This window comes from Myxine glutinosa, chromosome 5 (genome assembly GCF_964187855.1).
Source record: "Myxine glutinosa chromosome 5, kmMyxGlut1.1, whole genome shotgun sequence".
In the NCBI taxonomy this organism is placed as follows: Eukaryota; Metazoa; Chordata; class Myxini; order Myxiniformes; family Myxinidae; genus Myxine; species Myxine glutinosa.
Window position 1 is genome coordinate 34,727,374 of NC_136265.1, and position 18,309 is coordinate 34,745,682.

General features: G+C 48.1%; 1 protein-coding gene across 5 annotated transcripts in view; it reads left to right on the forward strand.

Moving 5' to 3' along the window:
* LOC137427718 (protein kinase C alpha type) overlaps positions 1-18,309 on the forward strand; it is a 133,162-nt gene that overhangs the window by 44,026 nt on the left and 70,827 nt on the right. For all 5 annotated transcript variants that reach the window (XM_078777862.1, XM_078777863.1, XM_078777860.1 and 2 more), the window contains exons 4-8: positions 7,879-7,990; positions 9,626-9,757; positions 10,884-11,040; positions 11,797-11,931; positions 12,028-12,124. In XM_078777862.1, coding sequence (XP_078633988.1) covers positions 7,879-7,990; positions 9,626-9,757; positions 10,884-11,040; positions 11,797-11,931; positions 12,028-12,124 — 633 coding nt within the window. The remainder of the gene's footprint in view (positions 1-7,878; positions 7,991-9,625; positions 9,758-10,883; positions 11,041-11,796; positions 11,932-12,027; positions 12,125-18,309) is intronic.

Sequence of the window (18,309 nt, forward strand, 5' to 3'; positions counted from 1 at the left end):
CTAAATTGGGGAAAAAATTAATGAATAAATGATCGTTTTAAGGCCATTTTCCCTGCAAGAGTGGGGGGTGGCCTTGCGGGTCCCATGACAATCATGGTTCCTTGTTTGAGGCAATGTTTTTATGGCCGGATGCCCTTCCTGGCGCCAACCCTTGGTCGCCTCTTGCGATGCGCAGGGATATGGTGTACCTATTCTAAACTGGGGTACACACCGGGAAAATATAACAGCATTTGCATATCGAGTCACTAAATAGGGAAACCAACTATTTTTGAGGTCAAAAGCTCAAGGGTCAACTCTAGGTCAAACTTCCAAAATCATCAATTTTCATCTGAAAAATCATCAATTTTCATCGACTGACTTGAAAATTTAACAGCATTTGCATACGCCTCACTGAATTGGGAAACTATTGTTGAGGTCAAAAGGTCAAAGGTCAGCTTAAGGTGAAACTTCTAAAATCATCAATTTTCATTTGAAAAATCGTCACTTTTCATCCGATTAACCCGAGCTTTGATCGAGATCGTCAATTTTGATCTGGATGAAATGGACAATTTGATGGATTGATGGCATCCTTTTGGGGAGGGTTGGGGGGAGAGGGGGGGTATTTTGCAAGTACCGTGCTCTGCATGACGTCTTGTTTGTTGAAAGGTGTGCCATGCTATGATTTTGTCAGGTCAGGATGGAAATATTTGTTTGTGTCTCAATATCTGGCATCATAAACTGTAGCTATTGACGTCTCTTGAACTTCATCCTACACCTAAGGCTTCTCTCCAAGAGATGTCGGCAGATATTTACCTCTGCCACCGAAAGTGGATGGAGGTTATGTTTCCACCCCTGTCTGTTTATTTGTCTGTGTCTTTTTGTGAACAGGATATTTCAAAACGTTGTAGACGTAGAGGATTCGGACGAAATTTGGTGGAGAGGTTGGGTGTGTGACGAGGACGAATTGATTAGATTTTAGTGAAGAACCGGATCTGGATCAGATAATTTTAAAGTGATTCTTCACCATTCAGAGATTGGGCAAAAACGATATATAGCACGATATCTCAAAAAGTTGTGGACGAATTAGGACAAAAGTTGGTGGATAGGTTCGGTGTGTCACCTGGAAGAATTGATTCAATTTTCGGGTCAGGTCCGAATCCAGTTCCGGCCTATCAGTGGGATGCAAAACGTAAAGTGTTCAGCCTAGCGGAGGTATGCGCTCTACCGAGTGCCATTCTAGTTTGTACCTGTTGTGTACATTTCCAGGTTGAGCAGGGTGTACACCTAAAAAAAAACGGTTGAAGTATACCCTTGCACAATCCTGTCTAGCAACTTGTGGAATATCTGCATACTTTGATATTCTTCAAGATCCTTGTTGCATTTTGAAAAGACGAGGCTGTTGCATGCCGATTCTCTGGTCAATGTGCAAGTTCCTGCCTCCTGGTCTCGAATTGTTCCTGTTCATCACTGTTTGCTCCATCACCTCCATCGATATAGTGAGTGATGTCAAGACGGTAGTTCTGCGGCTCTTAACGGTCAGGTCATGTCACTTAAAGCGCCGCACACCAGGGTCAAGTGCCCTCGTCCCGGAGAGAGGCTTATTCATTATCATGTTGATGGAAGTGAAAATCTAGCTCGTATCATTATGTTTCAAGTGGTGTTGCTAATGTTCAGTCTTGTGATCCTACTTTTGAAGTCCCACAATTTTTCCAGGTTTTCATTAGGTATTTCTTTGGCGGGGTTTATGTTCCTAGACTGCTGAGCTTATCGGTATTTCGCAATGTTTCGGGTTATCTCACCCAGTCTTTCGAGCTCTACTGCGTAATGACGTGAAAGTGCAATCCACGTTGAAGAACGTTCTTCTTGTGAAACGTGCAATTAAAAATTACTATAAATTTCCGAGTAGTAAATTGAAGTTGTTTCTGAATTTATTTAGTTATATCCTAGCGGAGGACCAGTCTGCCGACAAGTCATCGGTGGTCCGGGATAAACCTCGAAAGTTGCAAGCTGTCTTGGAATAATGAATCATTTGAACCATTTATAAGTTATGTATACTAGCAACGGTACCCGCCCTGAGGGCGGGGCTTCAATTGGGAGGCCCAAATGAAAAGGCAAAATATCAGAAATTGAAGGTTTTATTTTATTTTAAACAATTTATATAAACATCCGTTAAATCATATCACACGCAAATCATCAAAATATAAACAGTATTTGTAGAATTTCAATAAAAGCCACATCACTGTTCATATCGGTAAATATTATTCCATAGTGTTTGGAAAAACTAGAAAATTGGGGAAAATTTTTGAAAAACAATATAGCCCATTTTACTCCAGGGGTCCCAGGATTACCTACCCAAAATTTCGTTGTGATCGGTTCAGCTGTTTTTGCGGTACCTGGGAACAGACGGACAGACATTTGGTGAATTATAGTAAGATATTCTTGGTGGAATTATTTTCCACCTTAACCACTGCTTCCACCACCACACCTTGACCACAACTTTCACCGCACAGTCAGATAATCTGTGGTTGTGGCCTCTGTGGTTGATTAAACCTGAGAAATGGCCGAAAATCTCATAAATGACCGACCTGAAGTACACCGGATTCTATGAAAAAAAACAAAAAAACATTTTAATCTGTTTTGTATTGAACAGGAGCAGAGATTATTTTTATCCCATAATGTGGAAAATTAATGAATGAAATCTTATTTATGCGGCATTGGCTCGACATTGCTTATAAGTGGCCTGGACATTGTTACAATGTTATAAATTACAAGGAACGAACTCGGGGAGATTTTTGCTTTGAGTCACTGGAAAAGCTGAACAACTCTAATGTGGACCACACGGTTGGCCAAGACCTTTGTGGTTTTCATGATTTATCTCTCAAAACGAAAAGGAATCCCACTGTAAAGCTGTAGCATGAAAGACTTTTCTAAACGATTCAAAAATATCTTGCCACTTGATTAAAAATAAATTCCGTTGATATTTAAAGGTTTTCTTGTCATGGCCAAATCCCTGGGAAACATCATCACTTGTATTGATGGAAAAACACCCTCGAAAGATGATAATCCTGATGCAGGAAAACGATGGGGGTTCGTATGTACTTGCACCATCTTTCTCCATCGTATTTATCATTTTTAGGTCATTTCATCTCGATCTCGAAGAGATGACCTCATAAAAGGTGTCTTTATGTCCAATGTCCGTAAGTCTATCTGCTGGTCAAGTCGTCTTAACCTTTTGCTATTTTTTGCTATTCCTCCTTTATCACCCAGCTGATTGTTCTGAAACTTGACAAATGAATACAAGACAATAGCCCACACATTCGCTCGGGCTTCAATTGCTTGATTTCGGATCATGGGAGGTTGGGAGGGGGGGGGGGGTTACTCTATGAAGCCTCTGATTCCTACTCATCCCTTATTTACTTGATGGTCCACAGGAACGCTCGGTCTTAGACCTTTTTCATTTTGGATCAGGAGGCCTCCCAAGAGATCAGGGGGGCTCTCAGGGGGGGTTCTCCCAAATCAGCAGGGGTCTGAACTACAACCTCGAGATGACCATCAGCCCACTCGGGGCTATTTATTTATTCTTAAAACTGATGTGTATCAAAGAGCATTTTGTTGACAATCTTTTCGTGATTATTAGAACTACATTATATGAGGCTTTCATAAAAAGAACTAAATAAAGATGCTTTTTGAGATTACCAGGACAAGCAGGCCCTCCCACCAGGTGGGAGAACCTTTCTCAGCCCACCTTCGGTGTGCAATGTGCTGCGGTGCTTCTTGGAGATGCACTTTGTATTTTTAGTCATTTTTGGAAACAAATTTTATTCATCACAACATATCATACTCCATGTCATAATTTTGAGAACGTGAATTATATGAATAATGAACGTGAAACATGAATTACATTTTTAAAATGTCTTTGTTACAGTGTATTAAATGGCATTATATATGTAGTCTTTAAAAAAAATAAAAATTGAAATTCGACTAAAAATAACTGTGTACGAGTTTTCTGAAAATCGTCACATCTCCCTGTACAACAATTTGGAATATCTTGAAAAACAAAGAAACCACAAGTGTACTTAGCAATAGACAATTGTCAGGTCGGCCAAGGAAAACAACTGCAGTTGATGACAGAACAATCATCAGAGCTGTGAAGAAAAACCCTGAAAACAACTGTCAGTGACGTCACCAAGAACCTCCAAAGAAGGTAAACGGAGACGGCCAAACAAGGGATGCAGGTAACGATGCGCGGTAGTTTCGAACGCAAGGGGTGGACAAGATCGATACATACGCAGAATTTTGAGAGGGGTGGTGGTGGTTTAACAGGTGTAGAAAAGATCAATGCCTTGGATAGGGGACAACCTGAAATGGAGAGATTTGCACTTGATTACCGCAATGCCAATCGTCTGCTTCTATTTACGACGTGACGAATCGAAGTGAATTTGTACCTTGTCTAACTAGCATCATTGTCCACGTGTTGTAAATCATGACAGCATTGTGCTTTTTATCATTTGGAACTAGCAAAACGTTTCTCATTCTCTCGTAACGAGAAACACATCTGCATAAGTGTGACTGTTTTTCGTTGCGTTTCCAATCGTGTTGAATTTTCGGGTATTCGGAACCCCAGATGATAGATTTTTAAAAGCTCGAGTGAGTTTTGAAAATGAGTGTCATTTCCAAAGCTGTGAAATCAAATTTAGCTCAACTGTGTAATTCACTGCTTCCTCCGAGTGTGACTGAGTCAACAACTGAAAGCCAATATAAAGTATTATCAAATGGTGTTGCTGATTTCTTCAAGATGAAATTGTGTTTATATCTCTGGCATAACTTTACATACGTATCTCATGAATATTTTCAAATGTTTGTGCGTTATTCTTTTTCGGCCAAACTGTCACACATGAAGGCCCCACATTTTGGGTGTCGGTACTTCAGAATCTGGGCAAGGTTTTAAGCTACCACACGTTGGCCTTGACGGCGGTTTTTGAGGCCACCGAAGGCCGCTGTGAAGTGTATATTGGAATGTGAGGTCAGGCAGTGCTACCATGGGTCTGCAGGTAAAAGGTAGCCACAAAGAGGCCAATAACCCCATACTTTTCAATGTCCAACACATCCTGAAACTACTGTTGGGAAAAGCTCATCCAGCCGGATAGAACCGGGTATTCTTCCGCTCTCCCATTCGCTCTCCCGGGCCAGTGTTGGATAGCCCTTTACAAATTAATCAGACCAGAAATGATGTAATCTACACATAACATGAAAATACATGTTGATGCACATGGGAAATACAGCTTTTAATGGAATTACACGAATGTAAAATGTGACATCAAGACTTCAATTCCCCTCCCTCTCCTCCTCCCCTTCTTCCCCCTACCACACCCCACACATCATGCACACTGCACAGGGAAGAGGGAGAGATGATCGCACACAGGGAAGAGGGTGAGAGGATCGCACACAGGGAAGAGGGAGAGAGGATCGCACACAGGGAAGATGGAGCGAGGCTCGCACACAGGCACACACAGGGAAGAGGGAGAGAGGATCACACACAGGGAAGAGGGAGAGAGGATCACACACAAGAAAGATGGAGAGAGGATCACACACAAGGAAGATGAGGGACACAGGAAAGAGGGAGAGAGGCTCACACACAGTCATACAGGGAAGAGGGAGAGAGAATCGCACACAGGGAAGAGGGAGAGAGGATCGCACACAGTCACACAGGGAAGAGGGAGAGAGGATCACACACAGGGAAGAGGGAGAGAGGATCGCACACAGGGAAGAGGGAGAGAGGATCACACACAGGGAAGAGGGAGAGAGGATCACACACAAGGAAGAGGGAGAGAGGATCACACACAAGGAAGATGGAGAGAGGATCACACACAGGGAAGAGGGAGAGAGGATCGCACACATGCACACAGGGAAGAGGGAGAGAGGATCGCACACAGGGAAGAGGGAGAGAGGATCGCACACAGGCACACAGGGAAGAGGGAGAGAGGATCGCACACAGGCACATAGGGAAGGGGGAGAGAGGATTGCACACAGGGAAGAGGGAGAGAGGATCGCACACAGGGAAGAGGGAGAGAGGATCGCACACAGGCACACAGGGAAGGGGGAGAGAGGATCGCACACAGGCACACAGGGACGAGGGAAAGAGGATCACAGGAAAAGGAAAGAGGGGTGGCAGAGGGGGGAGAGTGACACTTCTACCTTGACTTGAGAGGAGGGAGTGGGGAGAACCTGCCTTGACTGATTTACTTCTGTTGTTCATTTTAAGACTTGAAAGCATCGAATACACGACACTTTGCAAATTAAAAATTGATTAAAACCTAACGTTATTATTTAATAAATATTGTATTCCATAACTAGTGCACGTATATAATTTATTATGTGCAGTTTTTCAAACTAATGTGTTTCAATACATAGTTAGAAAAGAGTTAACTCGCCTCAACTAAGCTCTTTATATAATTACACTTCAGGAATATGAAAAAATATAATTATACTACGGTTCGATCCGTAACTTCAGTTTTTACTGAGTAATAATATAAATAACTAATTCCCCAGCAGGGAACCCTCCCCTCTCTCCTTTTCCGGTCCCCACATCACCTCCGACCAGACACAATCAAAACTGCTATTTGAATATGTTTCGCCGATTTTCTCACCTTTTTCTGAAACTGAAACTTAAACCATCCTATAGCAACCATGAAAAATGAAATTTAATGGCGAATTAGAGTTGAGATAAAGCCGTGAGGGAGTCTCCAAAGCTACAAGCCTTCCTTTTTTTTTATCAAAAGGGCAAAGGTCAAGGTTGCGTAAAATCACATTTTCTTTCACCCGTTTTACCTGAAATTTTAAGAATTTGCATATTAGGTCACAGATTGACCACAGATTGGTCACAGATTTGCATATTAGGTCACAGATTTGCATTCATTCATTCATTCACAGAATTGGTTCACCAATCAAAAGCTACAAGCTGATTATTTTTTTAGATCAAAAGGTCAAATGTCAAGGTTGCATAAAATCATCAATTTTCATTTTGTATTTTTTGTTAAACTGTTTTTGTTGTTTTGAGCATACAGAAGAAGAAGAAGATGTCTGGATACAAACGGACGTGGACTGGCTTTGCATTTTCAGATGCTTTCTCGTTGTTTATGTAATGTGTCGTATCTCCTCTTTTTGTTTTGTTTCTATTTATCTATTCCGATCATTAAATTATTTACTTTTGTCGACAGTGCAGCAAAAGTTGTGTGCAAGCTTAAGAAAAATAGTTTTACTAAGGTGCTATTGATTTCGAAGGCAGTTTTGCATGTTTGTTTTGGTGGGAAAGTGAAACTGTGAGTGAAAGAGATGTGGAGTGGGTAAAGTCAGTGGGAAATGGATGAACAGTATTCCCTTCTGAGGCCTGCCTTTAAATGTCCCCTAAGCTCCAATTTTCAGCTCTTTTACCTTCTGCGGTGAATGAGCTCGATTGCGGAACCTCAACGTTTACCCCTCAATTTGAATTTGTTACATCATGTTGATTACATGAAGTGCTCCTTGTAAGTTCAGGAAAAAGTCCAGATTCGTCTTTCAATTGAATTGCATGCTCGCAAGGGAGATGTCTGTTTATTACGTATGTACGATGGAGGCAGGGTGTTGAGGATGGGAAGCATTGAGTTTTTGCCCAATTAAAAAAATTTAAGCAGAAGAGGAAGATAGAGATAGAGATAGAGAGAGAGAGAAAGGGAGAAGAGAGAAGATTCGGGACGTACGGGAGGGATGCAGAGAGTTGATGTATCAGTGCAGTGTGTCCATCCCAACTGAAAATTGATTATTATTTTTTTCTATGAATGAATTAATGAAGGTTTTTTTTAAACCTTTGCCAAGTGAACACATGACCACAGACTGCTGCAACATTTTGCTTTTTTCCGACAGGACCCAAGGAGCAAGCATCGGTTCAGAGTTCACTCGTATGGCAGCCCAACATTCTGTGACCACTGTGGTTCTTTGCTGTATGGTCTTCTGCACCAGGGCATGAAGTGTGAAAGTACGTTTTTGGGGGAGTTACAGGACATGTATCAAGGTCATGGAGTGTAGACTGTGTCAGAGGTGTGCAATTTGGGCGAAGAACGCCATAACATAGGGTCCACTGCCCTGAGTTGAAGACAAGGGTGCAGTAGCAAAGTCAAAGGTGTAGGATATAGTTTGGTAGTATTGCATCATAGTTGTGAATGTTGTTAAAGGGTGGAAGCCCAGGGTCTGGTGCAGGGGCGTTGTGCTCGCATCAAGGATCATTATTACGGGGCAAGGATCAAAAGAACTAAGGAATGTGCATGCCAATGTCAACGATTAAGGCTCAAGGTCAAGTTGGTGGGTTGAGAATTGATGGTACAATATTGCATTTAAGAACAAGAAAAAGAGCAATCAGAGATGGCAAACCCTCGCCAGGATGTATTTTCAGTGGTTTTTAAGGCTTTTGTGTGAAAACAAATATGGCGGCCGAACCACGTGACCGATGACGTCATTTATTATTTTTCGAAACTAATTTATTCCTAGATTATGCTCAAGAAATTTCATCTTGATCGATGAAGTTTTGTACTTGTCGATTTATGACATAATAATGGAGGCACCTATGACATCATCATTAACATATTTTATTCCCCATGGAGAGTTCTTTACAATGAGCCATGTCTCAATTTTTTCTATTCAGCACTTTTGGAGATATAGAGGTGCAAAGTTTTTCGGTTTTTCCAAGATGGCGGCCGAACCACATGACCGATGACGTCATCTTAATTTTTTTTTCCTCCACCAGTTTATGCTGACATGGCGCTCAAGAAATTTCATCTTCATTGGATGAAGTTTTGTACTTTTTGAATTATGACGTCATAACGGAGGCACCTATGACATCACCATTAACATATCTTATTCCCCATGGAGAGTTCTTTACAATGAGCCATGTCTCAATTTTTTCTATTCAGCACTTTTGGAGATATAGAGATGCAAAGTTTTTCGATTTTTCCAAGATGGCGGCCGAGCCACGTGACCTATGACGTCATAATTATCATTACAAAATTCTACAGGTGGAGTTGCACCTATTGTGAAAATTTCCTGTCAATCGGACGAACGGTTGCAGAGAAAATCATATTTATCCTGTGCGGACAAACAGACAAACAAATGGACTCAAATGCAATACCCTCTCCTCTGGCGAGGGTAATTAAATAAATAATTGATGATTGATGATCCTCATGCAGTCATGTGCATAAGGTGGCCGAGGCAGTTTTATTAGCTAGGGGGCACAATTCTGGTCGGGTCGCCACTCAAGACACAGGATACTCGACTGGCTCACTATTCCTAGCTAGCAGTTACTTATTTTGCCAACCTCTGAAGGATGGTATGCTGAGTCGACCTATCTAGTGTTATTTTTGCACTGCTGGGGCTTGAACTCAGGACATTAAGAACCCAAGCCAACCACCTTAACCGTTAAGCTACCACCAAACTTACAATTAAATTTAAGGTTGTGGCTGTCGAAGTTTTGTGGTTGGAGTTTTAAAAACCGAGGCAAATGTCTGTGGGTACGTGCAAGGCTACTTATTGAATTGATCTGTTTAACGGGTTGATACCAATGAGATGGGAATGTCTTTTCCAAATTCTTACCATCACAACCGACCTCTGCCACCCCCAGGCTGCGAGATGAATGCCCACAAGCGGTGCGTCGCTCACGTGCCGAACCTCTGTGGCATCGACCACACGGAGCGGCGTGGGCGCCTCTATCTGCAGATCGACGTTTTAAACATGGAGCAGTTGGTTGTTACAGGTAGATGTCGCACGATTCCAAGTAGGCTTCAGTCTAATCCTGAGCTCGTCCTTGTGTTGGAAAAGCGCAGTCATCTATGCGGAGCAATCCTGCATAGAGATGGTTGTTCTACCAAACACACTTGTAAGGTTCCTGCTGTGAGTGACAAGATGTGAGTCACTGATAGATGCCTGTGTGGGATGCTATGTTCGGCGGCTAATGACAAACCGTGAGTGGCATGATGGCTCAGTTGGCAGTGCGTCAGATTGCTTCTGAGCTCTCTGGTTCTTGGTTTGATCCTGGCAGAGTCAAAACCACCCTTTCTGATACAATGCCCTACATCTTTGCCACCTCCTGTTCCGTCTGCTGTCAAACAGGGTAAATCAGAAGTTCATTGTCGGTTCTTGCATTCGGGCAACTTAAATATTCCGTACAGAGTGGGTATGGCGGTTGTGGGGAATGTGGGGGAGAGAGTGGAAGGGGGTGTAGAGGTAAAGAAAAGGAAGAGGCCACTCCAGAGCATTACCAAGGAAGAGGCCACCCCAGAGCATTCATTACCTGCATGGATCGTTCCCCCATAAGTAGCAGTGTGCAATAGTCACGTAGATTTTCACAAGTTCACATTGACACCAATCCCGGATGCTAATTTCTCTGCCTTAATGACTTCATCATCGAGCGGATTAGGGGCAGGAAGGATGATGGAGGAAGGGATGTGGAGGGCATGGGAGGGAGGGGTGGAGGTGGAGGTCAGAAGTCTGACACGTAATTTTGTGTGTTACATGAAGGTTGCTTGTTATCACAACAGCACCACTTGTTTATGGCATGTCATGCAGAAACTCTTCTAGTTATGACTATTTGTACTGACATCAAGATGGTGGCCGATGGTGCAAGTGCTTTCGGAGGCTTTAAAAACAAATATATACATGTATAGGGTCATATTTCTCCAGATTAATTGCCCAGATTGGTCATCACTTCGTTTCACGCAAAACTACCTGAACAAAGATACCTGTTTTCGACGAACTCGAGCAAGAGCTAGTTAAGAATCACGTTAACTTGCGTCTGCCTCTGCACATGAGGCGATGGCCTAAAGATAGTGATGTCACAAACCGGTATTGTAAGACTCACTTGCTTGCCATGTCATCCACAGTCCGTGAGGCCAAGAACCTGATCCCCATGGACCCCAACGGCCTATCAGATCCATACGTGAAGCTCAAATTGGTCCCAGATCCGAAGAACGAAAGCAAACAGAAGACCAAGACATTGAAGGCGACACTCAACCCTTACTGGAATGAGAGCTTCACCTTGTGAGTCTTTTCTGGTCTTGAATGTATCGAGTAAACATGAAAATACCGTTGTTATATTGTGGTTATGAATGTCTACAGCAAGGAATGAACTATGAATTTATTTATTTTTACCGGAAATGGCCCTCTAATGAAGCGAGAAAGTCTCGGGTGACGGTTCGATCGTCAATATCCTTTCGTTTCTGCCCGGTGCTGCGTTTCCCGAAGCCGGTGTGATGCACCACTCTGGGCGTACTGCCAATTAGAAACCCCATCTGTAGTTTTGTAGTTTTGATTCTGGCTCGCTGTGCCAAATGGTTTCTAAATCACACGAGTCCAGTTCCTTTACACAACTCAAAGTGGGACAATCTTCCAGTGGCAGGGTTTGCACGGATGTTGCAACGAGGAAGCCTTGGACTTCGATCTGCCACTTCAACCATTAGCACCGGTGAGAGTCTGAATGAAACCTTTCGCAGATCACTTATGCATGCGAAGAGGGTTTCCAGACGGTAAAGTGGGAAATAGGAATTTGACAACGAGAAATGAAGGGATACAAGGAAGGAATTGGGGGGAGAAAAACAGGAATAATTGGAGGAGGAAGGGAAGATGTTTACAGTACATGACGAGGAAATACTTCTGCCATTTTCCGTACATAATAGCTCGATGACTTCTGAGGGATGTATTCTCTTTGATTGGTTGGTCGTGCTCAATGTCTTTGTTTACTCTGTTTCACTGTTGAGCTTGTCCTGTCTTATTTTGCTTATCCGTTTCCCTTCCCAGCAAACTGCGAGGGGCAGACAGAGATCGAAGGTTATCTGTAGAGGTGTGGGATTGGGACCTGACGTCACGCAACGACTTCATGGGGGCACTCTCTTTTGGCATCTCTGAGCTCGTCAAGGTCCCAGCCAATGGCTGGTAGGACATCTCTCTTAACTCGATGCTCCATTCGAGCCAGAACAGTAGTCACGGTCATAAATTCATCCTCGAGTGTAACCTCTTGTGTGACTGCAGGTATAAATTGCTCAGCCAAGAAGAAGGAGAATATTATAATGTCCCCATCTCTTCCGAGCTCCCTGAAGCTGATGCTGAGCTGAGGACGAGGCTGGAGGTAAGAGGTCCAAGGTTTTCAAATACTCGATTAAAATTTCAAGCGATAGCTTTCTTGCTTGTTGGTGTACTCCATTTGTTGATAATAAATGGAGGCCCTTACACTTGACAGTTTTGGACTGTTCACGACTAGTCGAGAAACCTTTCTAGAACCAACTAGAACCAACCCTGGACGGGTCACCACTTCGACGCAGAATACTCTGCTCAAAGGCGAGCGCCTCCTCCTCTAGAAAGACACCATAGGATCTTTAATGTCGCCCTCCCCCTCAACGATCAGTGCTGGCAGACAGGTGCTCTGTTTATATAAGGGACAGTGCATGCATTGATTGTGAAACACCAGGATGACATTTTATAGCTGGACTGAAATTCGAACCCAGGCTATGCAGCTCAAAGGTGAGTGCACATAGCTCTAGGCTGTCCTGCCAGCCCGCATTATTTAAGGAATTTCAAATGTTTAAGTTTGCATGTCTGGACCTTGAGCTCCATCTAGTGGACATCCTTGTGTGGACGGATGGAGGAGATGACTTGGTGCTGAAAGAAAACCATTCCTCAGGGCAGTACCAGAGGCTCTTTTCATGAGTTGTTACCTACAAAAGGATAATAATTTAGGGGTTTGTCAATTTTAATATTATTCTGGTGAAGAAACTGGGGTTTTTTTTTTAATACAGTGCCTTCAGAAAGTATTCACACCCCTTGACTTTTTCACATATTGTTATGCTACTGTCTGAATTGAAAATGAGTTCAATTGAAATTTTCTTTCACTGATCTACCCATAATGACAAAGTTAAAAAAAAATTCATAGAATTTTTGCAAAATAATTAAAAATGAAAAGCTGGAATGTCCTGAGTCAATAAGTATTCAACCCTTTGCTATGACAGTGCAAATTGAGCCCAGATGCATCCAATTTGATCATCCTTGATGTCTCTACAACTTGATTGGACTCCACCTGTGGCCAATTCAATTGATTGGACATGATTTAGAAAGAAGCACACCTTTCTATATAAGGTTCCACAGTTGACAGTGCATGTCAGAGCAGAAACTCCACCATGAAGTCCAAGGAACTGTTCGTTCATATTTCATTGAGGCATAGGCATAGATCTGGGGAAGGGTATAAAGCAATTTCTAGATATCTAGTGTTGAATGTTCCCAAAAGCACAGTGAGCTCCATCATTAGAAATGGAAATAATATGGAGCTACCCAGACTCTTCCTAGAGCTGGCCGACCAACCAAACTGAGAAACCGGGCAAGAAGGACCTTGGTCAGTGAGGTGACCAAGAACCCAATCTAAGGGGTGTGGAGGGTCTAAGGGGTCTCAAGGGATCTAAAGGGTGTGAAGGAGTGAAGCTGTCGTAAATAAATTACCTTGGGTTCGTAAATAACTTAACTCGGGAGTGCAATACTGCAACAACGGGCAAAATGACCTCCTCCTCACGGTATAAACCCCCTAGTAAGGTACATCGTGGTTAAAGTTTTGTTGTGATTAACCTTGGGAGCTCAAAAGCAGTAAGGTCACAAACAAACAGCAAAATAACTCACCTTATTGTGAGGATGAGGTGATTGTTGGAGGTTCACACTTGTATATGGCGACACGTGTGTTGTGCGGCAGGCATTGGATATAGATCTACCCTAGTTTATGATGGTACAACTGCCCTACGCGTGCCGTAACAACTCCAAATCGCGTTTATTTTCGCTCTTATAACTTGTATCATTGAAATGCGTGCCTGATCTGGCTTTAATTTAATGCATTTGTTTAATCTGTACCACTTGTAATTTTCAAACTACAGCCTATGGGAGCTTTATATATAACGGCCTTTATTAAAAACGCACCAATTGGCCCGATCACCCTAGCCTAGATCATCATGACTTAATTAAATGAGATATTCGAAATCTGTTTTTTTGTCAGACATCAGAACGTGCTCTCTAAACAACTATATAGGCATATGGATCAAAATCGCAGGTTTTCAATGACAGGATTTATATATGAAGTTGAAGTGTGGTGCTGCGCACACAGCTTGCTTGCCAAAGAGGTAGGCCACAACGCTTTTGATAAAACCAAGAGTCTTTATTATGAAAGCTCGAACTGCAGCACTGGGCGGGCTTGAGCTTAGAGCCCGCATATATGTGCCGAGGCCACGCCTCGTCCCCGGGCATGGCCGATCGGTCGATAGGCGGGGCATGCATTCCAGTTGCCCGCCTGGACGTTCGCGCCACCTGCTGATGCGCTGAATTAGTTTACCTTGCTTGTGTCTGCCACACGCGCCCCCCCAGAATTCCCGCGCACCTGAAGGGTGAGTTTGCGGGGAAGCCGGATGACCCGGCCGAAACGCCCCCTGGCGATGGGTGCCGGTCTGGGGGGTGGCGGGACGGCGGGGCTGGGGGGTGCCGGGGGTCCGACCGCCGGGGGGCGGCCTCGACGCGGAGGCAGAGCTGCTGGCGTGGGTGCCGGGGGTCCGACCGCCGGGGGCGGCCTCGACGTGGAGGCAGAGCCGCTGGCGGGGGGTGGTCCGGATCGAGGTGGGCCGGCTTGAGGCGGTCCACGGAAATGCGATCCGGGGGACCACCGATGTCGACCGTGAAAAATTTGTCCCCGGCCTCCAACACGCGGAAGGGCCCGTCGTACGGGGGCCGTAGCGGTGCCCGGTGGGCGTCGTGCCGGACGAACACATACTTTGCTGTGCGAAGCTCCGGGGCGACGTGGGAAGGCGGGCAACCATGGTTTGCCGTTGGCACCGGGGCGAACCTCCGGGCGGTCTCCTGAAGGGCGGAGCGCTGTTGTGCCGCGGACCAAGGAGCCGTGGAGTCGGGGATAAATTCACCCGGTACCCGCAGTGGTTGCCCGAAGACCAGCTCCGCCGCGGACGCGCGCAGGTCGTCCTTGGGCGCCGTCCTGAGGCCCAGCAGGACCCAGGGGAGTCTGTCGACCCAGCCGCCGTCGCAGAGGCTGGCCTGGAGCGCGGCCTTCATGGAGCGATGAAAGCGCTCGCACAGGCCTTTGGCCTGGGGGTGGTAGGCCGTGGTGCGGTGTAGTTTCACCCCGAGCCCTTGCGCCACCCCGGCCCAGAGCTCCGAGGTGAACTGGGGGCCGCGGTCCGACGAGATGTCCGAGGGGGCACCGAACCGGGCAACCCAAGTGGCGATAAAGGCTTGCGCCACCTCAGCCGCAGACGTCGCCACCAATGGGACGGCCTCCGGCCACCGTGTGGTGCGGTCGACCATGGTGAGGAGGTGGGTGAACCCTCGCGAGGGGGGGCAGAGGTCCCACCAAGTCGACGTGCACGTGGTCGAACCGCCACTCGGGCACCGTAAACGGGGCCAACGGTGCCTGGGTGTGGCGGTGGACCTTTGCGCACTGGCACGCGAGGCACGTCCTGGCCCAGTCGCGGACGTCCTTCCGGAGGCCATGCCAGACGAACTTTGCCCCGACGAGTTTCTGGGATGCCCTCGCGCCAGGGTGGGACAGGCCGTGGATCGCGTCGAACACCGGGCGCTGCCAGCCAGCGGGCACGATGGGGCGAGGCCGGCCGAGGGAGACGTCGCATAGGAGGGCCGTGCCCGCGGCGTCGAACGGCACCTCGGTGACGCGGAGGCCCGTGACGGCGGTCCGCAAGGCCTGGACGCCGGGGTCGGCGGTCTGGGCCTCCGCCATCCGGGCATAGTCGACCCCGAGGTGGACCGCGTGCACGACGGACCGGGAAAGGCAATCCGCCACCGGGTTGTCCTTACCTGCCACGTGACGGATGTCCGTCGTGTACTCGGACACGGCAGAGAGGTGGCGCTGCTGCCGTACCGCCCATGGCTCGGCGACCTTGGCCATCGTGAACACAAGGGGCTTGTAGTCAACGAAGGCCGTGAACGGGCGGCCCTCCAGCAGATGGCGGAAGTGCCAGGTGGAGTCCGAGCAACTCACGGTCGAAGGTGTTGTACCGGCGTTCGTGCGGGCAAAGCTGCTGGCTGAAAAACGCCAGCGGTTGCCAAGCACCACGCACCCATTGATCGTGCACCGCGCCCACCACGTAATCCGACGCGTCGGTGGTGAGGGCGATCGGTGCATCGGGCGCCGCGTGCGCCAGCATGGTAGCGTCGGCCAGAGCCAGCTTTGCGCCCGCGAACGCCGCGGCCATCGGCTCCGACCATGCGATGTCACCTTTGCCCGGCTTGCCCCGGACGGCCTCGTGCAAGGGGCGGAGGAGCTGGGCGACGTGGGGCACGAAGCGGTGGTAAAAGTTTACCATGCCCAGGAACTCCTGGAGCCCCTTGATCGTGCGGGGCCGCGGGAAATCCCTGACTGCCTCCACCTTGGCCGGTAAAGGGACGGCCCCGTGCTCGGTGATGCGGTGCCCCAAGAAGTCGATGGTGGTGACACCGAAACGGCACTTGGCAGGGTTGATGATTAGGCCATGCTGGCCCAGGCATTCGAACAGCGTGCGGAGGTGGAGCAGGTGGTCCTGCCGGGACGCGCTCGTGACTAGGATGTCATCCAGGTAGACGAGCAGGAAAGGTAAGTCGCGCAAGACGCTATCCATAAGCCGCTGGAACGCCTGAACTGCATTCTTCAACCCGTAGGGCATCCTTAGAAATTCGAAGAGGCCAAAAGGGGTGATGACGGCCGTCTTCGGGACGTCGTCCGGTTGGACGGGGACCTGATGGTAGCCCCGGATGAGGTCCACCTTCGAAACACGGTCGTGTTGGCCAACCGGGCGGAAAAGTCCTGAATGTGTGGGACCGGGTAGCGGTCGGGGGTGGTGGCATCGTTGAGCCGGCGGTAGTCCCCGCACGGCCACCATCCCCCGCCGGGCTTCGGCACGATGTGCAGCGGGGAAGCCCACGCGCTGTTGGAGCGCCGCACGATCCCCAGCCGCTCCAGCGTGGTGAACGCCGCTTTCGCCACCGCGAGCTTCGTGGGCTCGAGTCGGCGTGCCCGGGCATAGACCGGCGGCCCGACTGTGGGGATGTGATGCTCCACCCCATGTTTAACGGCCACCGCTGAAAAGGTGGGCTGCGTGAGGGCCGGGAAACTGGCGAGGAGGCGGGTAAAGTCGTCCGCTGCCGGAAGCGTGCAAACTAAACTCGCAGGGACGGAACCGTCCAGCAAGCCGCTTGGCAAGCCGCTCGGTGAGCCGCTCAGTGAGCCGCTCAACGAGCTGCTCAGCGAACAAGCGAGCGAGCTAAAGGTTTTGGCCTGGACGAGCCGTCTGCGCTTTACGTCGACCAACAACCCATGCGCACATAGGAAGTCCGCACCGAGCAATGCCATGGGCATGCTGGCGGTCACGAACGACCATTGAAAGCGCTGCCCTCCGAACCGCAGGGAGAGGCAGCGCTTCCCGAACGTGCGGACGGGTGTACCGTTGGCCGCAAGCAACGCGGGGCCCCGGTCCGCGGTTCGCTTGTCGGACGTGTAGGCTGGGATGACGCTTACCTGCGCTCCTGTATCGCAGAGGAAACGGCGCCCGGACAAGGTGTCCATGATAAAGAGGAGGCTGCCGGAATGGCCGATGCTTAGGGCCGCTACCGAGCGCCGGCCTGGCCGTTTCCCGACTTGCCAAACGAGCACGGCGGGCAACACTTCTTAGCCTTGTGGCCGAACCTGGCGTGGAAATAGCACCAGGCTTGCGGCGGCGGGGGGCGGCGGCGGCAGCGGTTTTCTCGGCGGCGGTGGTGGTGGTGGGCGGGGCGCGGCAGCGGCCACGAGGGACGCAGTAGCATCAGCCTCGGGATCCACGACGGCCGCACCGTAACTCGACTGCGTGTCGCAAGCCGCAAAGAACTTGTCGACCTCTACTGCCAGGGCGCGGGGTTCCCTTATGTTGGAAACCGGCCAGCGCGAGGCGTACCTGTAGATACAGCTGGCGTAGGAAAAGCGCCCGGAATAAGAAATCCGGGGCTTGGTCACCCAGCAGCGACAGCATATAACCCATCCGCACGGATGGTCGTGTGTCGCCGAGTTCGGGAAGGTCCAGGAGGCGGTCGGCCCGTTCGATCTCCGTGAGGCCGAACGTGGCGATGAGGAGACGTTTGAGCGCCCTGTATTTGTGGTCGGCCAGCGGATGCCGCAGGATGGACACGACTTGGGTGGCCGTGCCGGACCCGAGGGCGGCGACCACGTGGTCGTAACGGGTCTCGTCCGCCGTTATGCCTCGAAGCTGAAATTGCACTTCGGCCTGCACGAACCACACATCGGCCTGT